This window comes from Mus caroli, unplaced genomic scaffold (assembly GCF_978045245.1).
Source record: "Mus caroli unplaced genomic scaffold, Mus_caroli_1 scaffold_12, whole genome shotgun sequence".
Taxonomy (NCBI): domain Eukaryota; kingdom Metazoa; phylum Chordata; class Mammalia; order Rodentia; family Muridae; genus Mus; species Mus caroli.
This window is the reverse complement of record NW_028227267.1, coordinates 20,353,730-20,359,729: the sequence shown is the minus strand read 5'-3', so window position 1 is coordinate 20,359,729 and position 6,000 is coordinate 20,353,730. Positions and strand designations below refer to the sequence as shown.

At 44.4% G+C, this 6,000-nt stretch overlaps 1 protein-coding gene across 4 annotated transcripts in view; it reads left to right on the top strand.

The window, feature by feature from the left end:
• The first annotated feature begins 406 nt into the window (after positions 1-406).
• Positions 407-6,000, top strand: part of Ccdc66 (coiled-coil domain containing 66) — a 26,814-nt gene continuing 21,220 nt past the window's right edge. Inside the window, exons 1-3 of one of the 4 annotated variants that reach the window (XM_021181463.3) lie at positions 413-470; positions 2,165-2,229; positions 3,212-3,237. In XM_021181463.3, the coding sequence (XP_021037122.1) occupies positions 460-470; positions 2,165-2,229; positions 3,212-3,237 (102 nt within the window). In that variant the 5' untranslated portion in view covers positions 413-459. Of the gene's footprint in view, positions 471-536; positions 793-828; positions 953-2,164; positions 2,230-3,211; positions 3,238-6,000 lie in introns of those variants that run through there. The other 3 variants (XM_021181462.3, XM_085828470.1, XM_085828471.1) reach the window with 3 other exon arrangements.

The window sequence follows — 6,000 nt, the reverse complement described above, 5'->3', positions numbered from 1 at the left end:
CTCAGAGATAGCACTGCTAACGACGGATATACGAGTTTGGTCCACACTGTGATTGTTGCTGCAGTATTTCAAGAACTTCAGTCTGTAAGGTGTGGGAAGCACGAAGAGACAGAGACATATACTATGTGTCCTAGGCGTCACAAGTCCTTCAACTAAATAAACCTCTCCTCCAAATATAAAATAGGATGGTTACATCTGTTGTTTCTGCCTATTTGGAAACCTCCATTAGAGCCAAGGCGGCTCCCCAAGGCTGACGGTGATCACGAAGAAAGCGCAGACGCCCCCGGAGAGGCATCTAGAGTCCGGGGAGGCCGGCATCAACGAACGGACTCGCCAGCATGTCCCACTGTGATTGGCTTGGCTGGCCCCCGGCAACCAATCGGCGTAGCGTTTGTTGAGCAGTGCCAGCAAGCTGGGTACACAAGTGACCTGAGCGAGCTGCGGGTGGGCGGCGGGGCCATGAACCTGGGGTAAGCCGGCGGGGACTCGCTGGGCTGTGACTTTCAGCCGGCGCGTGGCGGCGGGCGGGGTTCCGGGTCCAGCGCGGCCCGTGGTGTTGGAGCGCCGCGGAGGGGAGACGGCGCCCCAGAGGGCGAGATGCTCGGGGAGCTACGGCTGCCCGGCACTGAGCTGGAGCATCCTGAGCTGGGGCTGGACCGAGTCTGGGGTGCGGTCTTCATCTTCAGAAGTTCATCGTTTAAGGAAGACCAGCCACCAGACCTAGACGTAACCGCGCATCCAGAAGCTGAGTGTTTAGCTGGGAGTTTAGAAATCAATGAGGCAGCCTGCCCCGTAAGCTTGCGGCAACTTCAGATTCATTCAAGAGGTTGCCTTCTAACGTAACCATGAACTGTTTGTAGTCCTGCAACGGGGTAGCCTCTGACAACCTATATCTCCCAGATTGTTTCCTTTTACAAACGCAGGCACTTTGATTCCCGCTACCAAAGCAACTGTGAGTTTAAAGTTGCTAGTCAACCTGCACACCCTTAATTTCTTGGTTTGGTATTTTCTCTTTGACGTTTGGTATTTTCTCTTTGACGTTGTCGTCATTACTGTTCATAGACACAACGCCCACCCCATTCCCACCCCACCCCCGTAAAACTGTGAAATACTGTGTGTGGAATCCCATCAGAATTTTGTTGACCTTAATAGACAACATAAGTTTTGCTGGTAGTGTTTACCGTTTCTTTAAGCTGGCGCTTTTTACATGTAAAGTGTCATATTACCCAAAGTTTATTGTTTATTTATTATGATAGTAATAAAGTCACTAAAGCAACCGTGTAGTATATGAAATAGTCCAAGTTGGGTGGAATTCTGTATTTAAGCAGCCGTCACATTGGTGACCATTTTAGCCATCTTTCAGTCGCTTCTATTCCTCCTTGGAATGTGTCAGTCATGAAACTGTTAAAAAACAAAACAAAAAAAGAATAAATAGCTTATCTATGTCTTGTACCTGGCTAAGGAGTTCTGGTAGCAGCATGGGACTTTTGGTATAGAGCTGCAGGTTAAAGGATGCTGCAATTACTGGGTTGCTTTATGTCTTACCAGTAACAAAAACCAGGTTTCAGGTTAAACATGACACATGCTGGCCTCACTGAAAAGTTGTAAGAAAGTCTTTTGTATTTTTTTTCCTCTTGGGTTAAAAAAAAATGTGTATGTATGTATACATATATACACATACTTTTTAAATACTTATTTTAATTTTATGTGAATGGGTATCATGCCTGCAGGTAAGTCTGTGGGCCACTTGTGCTGGTGCCCTTGGTGACTTGAGGGGCCTTTACAGACACTTGTTAACTGCAATGTTGGTTCTGCTTGCCAAGAATAGACAGTGCTCTTCATTGCTGAGCTATCTCTCCAGCCTTGAAAAAAATATTTTAAAATTTAAAGACTACTTTGAGGGAGGTTCAGGCAGGTGAATCAGGAATTCAAAGCCAGCCTGGTCAACCAGCCTGGTCTACACACATAGTGAGTTTGAGGGCAGCTTGGGCTATGTGAATGAAAAGAAACAAACAACCAAAACCCCTGCTTTGATGGTCATGTGACTCCTGTATACATTGAAAGGTATAGGTTTACTTTCAAGGTTCATATAAATATTCCTGGCTGCTATTTAGTGAAAGTTGTTAAATTAAACTTGTCAAAACAATTTTCTTTTATATTGCAGAGATGGTTTAAAGCTTGAAACTGAATTATTGGATGGAAAAACCAAGTTAATACTGTCCCCATATGGTATGCTGTGTTTTTGGACGTCTAAAATGTTTGTATGCAGACTATGTGGTAATTTAATAGATGTCTGTTTTGCTTGTAAATGACACTTGGAAAAAGCCTCTTTTTAATGTCTACAAATTGATATTTATCCAAGTAAAGTCAGATTGGGACAGTGATCACTATTGTCTATGTTGGTTCATAAAATATATTTCATGTGTAATGTTTTTGGTGTTACCATACCTTGTTGTCTAATAAGTAATACAGGTAGAATTCAGATAATTCTTAAAGATTTATTTATTTATTTTATGCATGTGAGTATACTGTAGCTGTACAGATGGTTATGAGCCTTCATGTGGTTGTTGGGAATTGAATTTTAGGACCTCTGCTCACTCCAGTCGGCCCCACTTGCTCTGGCTGGTCACCTCCACTCAGTCCCTGCTTGCTCCAGCCCAAAGTTTTGTTTATTATTATACATAAGTTCACTGTAGCTGTCTTCAGACATACCAGAAGAGGGCGTCAGATATCATTACGGGTGGTTGTGAGCCACCATGTGGTTGCTGGGATTTGAACTCAGGACCTTCGGAAGATCAGTCAGTGCTCTTATCCACTGAGCCATCTTGCCAGCCCTGAGTTCAGGTAATTATGTTGTGTGAGAGAGTTAAATTTATATAGTACAACCACAGTTGCTAAAGTCTTTTTTAAAATCATTAGTTTTTAGATTCAATACAGTTTTTTTAGTCTTCTCCGTCAATTACTTGCCTGATCACCACCACCATTTGTTTATTGTCTTTCCTTGGAAAGAATATTGAAATAAAAATGAAATGGGAGCGAATATTTGAACCACCACATTGAAAAAGTGGGAATACTCAGGTGGGACTTGCGGTTAATGCTTTTGGGATAGTATTTTTATCCTAACATCTTAATCCGTTCTTAGCATTTTCTTTTATCACTGCCTTAATATGTTTTCGGTTTTATAGTTTAGTAATTTTATTTTCTTTTGTAGAGCATAAATCAAAAGTTTCTGTGAAGGTAAGCCAAGTGATTTTGACCCTACCTGTTTTCACGTGAAAAATGCATCTTTCCATTGGTTTTGCTTATTGAGTCACAACCTCTCCGTTGGACTCCGTGCAGATAGATAGGCAAGCTAGGCGGCTTTCTCTGGAGGATTGCCTGTGTCTGCTTTTTACTTGCTAGAATTGTGGACGAACCTTTATATGTACCCAGCATTTAAGTGTGCTCTGAGCATCCATAGATTGGCCCTCACAGTTTCGTGGCAAGCACTTTAACCACTGGGCTGGCTCCCTAACCTGAACTTTGTCTTTATAGTAAGAAGTATTGATGAGCTTGGTTAAGAAAAAGCAGCATACTATTAAAAAGGTGTTTTATGACATAATCTCATTCAGTAAGCTCTTGGGAGTGATGTGGGCCTTGGTTGCTTTTCTTGCTCAGCAACCTGAACATAAATGAATCTTTATAGGGAAGTCTCTCTCTCTCTCTCTCTCTCTCACACACACACACACACACACACACACACACATTCTCTCTCTCTCTCTCTCTCTCTCTCTCTCTCTCTCTCTCTGCCTGCTTTCATTATTCCTCTTTGGTAGTGTGTAGAATTGAACTAAATGTACCTTAACATGGCACGATGACAGAATTCTTGGTTTTTTAGAAGACTTTTCTGCATATTATTTCTGGCACAACTGGAATGTGGCAAGACTCCAGCTGGTAGATTTTCCCAGCAGCCGAGCAAGCTCCGCCATGGCCTAGAGCCTCAATGGCTTTATTTGTCCCCTTCAGGAGAGGGGATAGTTAGAAAGAGCCACCCGTGTCTTCTAGAGGAGCGTGGCTTAGGTCTGTCTGTACTGAGGAGTTAGATGGGCGTTAGAGATGCCAGAAAAGAGGACACTGGAGAGCAAGTCCAGTCAGTGTTGGAGACCAAGGGATGGCTCGTGAGTGAGGTGGCTCTGTAATTAGGAGCTGAGAGATGAGAAAGGTGGTTATTAGGTAAAGCCGTTGGAAAGTGTAGTCCAGGCTTGCAGGAAATACGACAAGATGCCAAGTGATGAGAAAGAAGTTGACTGTTGAAATGGTGTATTTGGGGATGTTTAGGACATAAAGCTTAGGTAGAGAGTTCGAATTGATGCTCAAGGACCTTGCAAATGCTGTGACACACTATCAGGGAATCCATTAAAGACTTTATAAGAAATAAATAAAAAAGTGGATTTCACTGTATAGCTCAGGCTAGCATAGGACTCTGTTGTCCTCCCTCCTCAGCGTCCAGGGCTGGGACTGCAGGTGTGCACTACCAAGCTCAGCTCAGTATAGGATTTGTGAGAAGGGAAGTAGCTATAATCTAATTTTTCTTTGGAAGAAAGCACAACAGGTAGCTGGGGGCATGCTTTGGAAAGTGGCAGGAAAGGAGCTGGAGCAAACGGTCAGCCTGGCTGTCCGCCTGCAGCTTATCAGAAGAAAAGGAAAGACAGACAGACAGATGGAAGTGCTCGCACTCGGAACACCTAATCCTCCCTGGCAGCAGGGCTCTTTTCTTAATCATGTTCTTGTATTCCTGCCTGACACTTGTCATAAAGCTAAGCACATAAAAAGAAAGGAAGTGCTTGAGGGATGACAGGAAGGAGAGAGGAGAGAAGGATGTAATATGCTAGTGAAGACCTGAACGTAGGCCTGTCGACATATAAGTAGCAAAGAGATTTCTAAACAAAAAGCATTCAATATATGCTAGTTAGCTAAGGGAGACCCTGACGGAAGAGGGTCAGACATGATCCCATGGTTACTGGGAGTATATTTGAGAAGGAGGCTAATTTGGAAGCAAGGATAAAGAATTCAGTGGCATAGGAGGTGTAGTTAAGGATGTTCAATTTAAACACTGACCCTGCTGCACTCACATTGTAGGTCCAGAGGACAGAGAGTTGACAAACAAAACAAAACTCTGTTCTGTGGAGTTTATACTGGGTTGTGGAATGCAATAAACTAAGGCAACAAATAAATAAATAACAAAGGAGGAAGGTAGGGTCACAGAGGGAGGGAGCCTGCCAGCAGTGGGGAGGGATAATTGGTGCCAGAGAGGGAGAGCAGGAGCTTAGGGGAGGTGCTCTGGGGGTGGAGGGGAGGGGGTAGGAGCTTAGAGGAAGCGTTCTGGGTGATGGTGGGATGGGAGTTAGGAGCTTAGAGGAGGTGCTCTGAGTGATGGTGGGGCAGGAGTTAGAAGCTTAGAGGAGGCTCTCTGAGTGATTTGGGGTTGAGGGGGCAAGCAGTGAGGGAAAGAGCTGTGCAGAATGTGAAGTAGCCATGTTCTAGTGAGAGCTACTGGTTGGTGCTTCAGCCTTGGTGAGGTCATGGACCATCTAAGGAACTCACGTGGTCGGAGACTAAGACAGAAAATGAAGACAGGCAGGGGCTGGCAAGATGGTTCAGCTGGTAAAGGTGCTTGCCTCCAAATCTGATCCCCAGAACCCATATAGTGGAAGAGAAACAATGCCTACAAATTGTCCCCTGCCCCCTGCCAGTGAAGAAATAGCAGAAAGAAAATAAGGTTAGATATAAATAGACAATTGGAAGCAAAGAGGGGAGAGCAGATTATGTGAGAAATCAGCTATGCCTCCGAGCACAGAAGGCGGCATGGGAAGCTTCCGAGGATAACATCGTGCTCTGCCCTCCAGGTTGTGAATTGCTGGAGAGAACAGGCTGGGAAGGAAGCAAGGGTGGAAGGGAGATAGCTGTTCACATAAGAGCTGGTACCTGGGGGTTCCACAATCTGCAATGTCCTGCCTCATA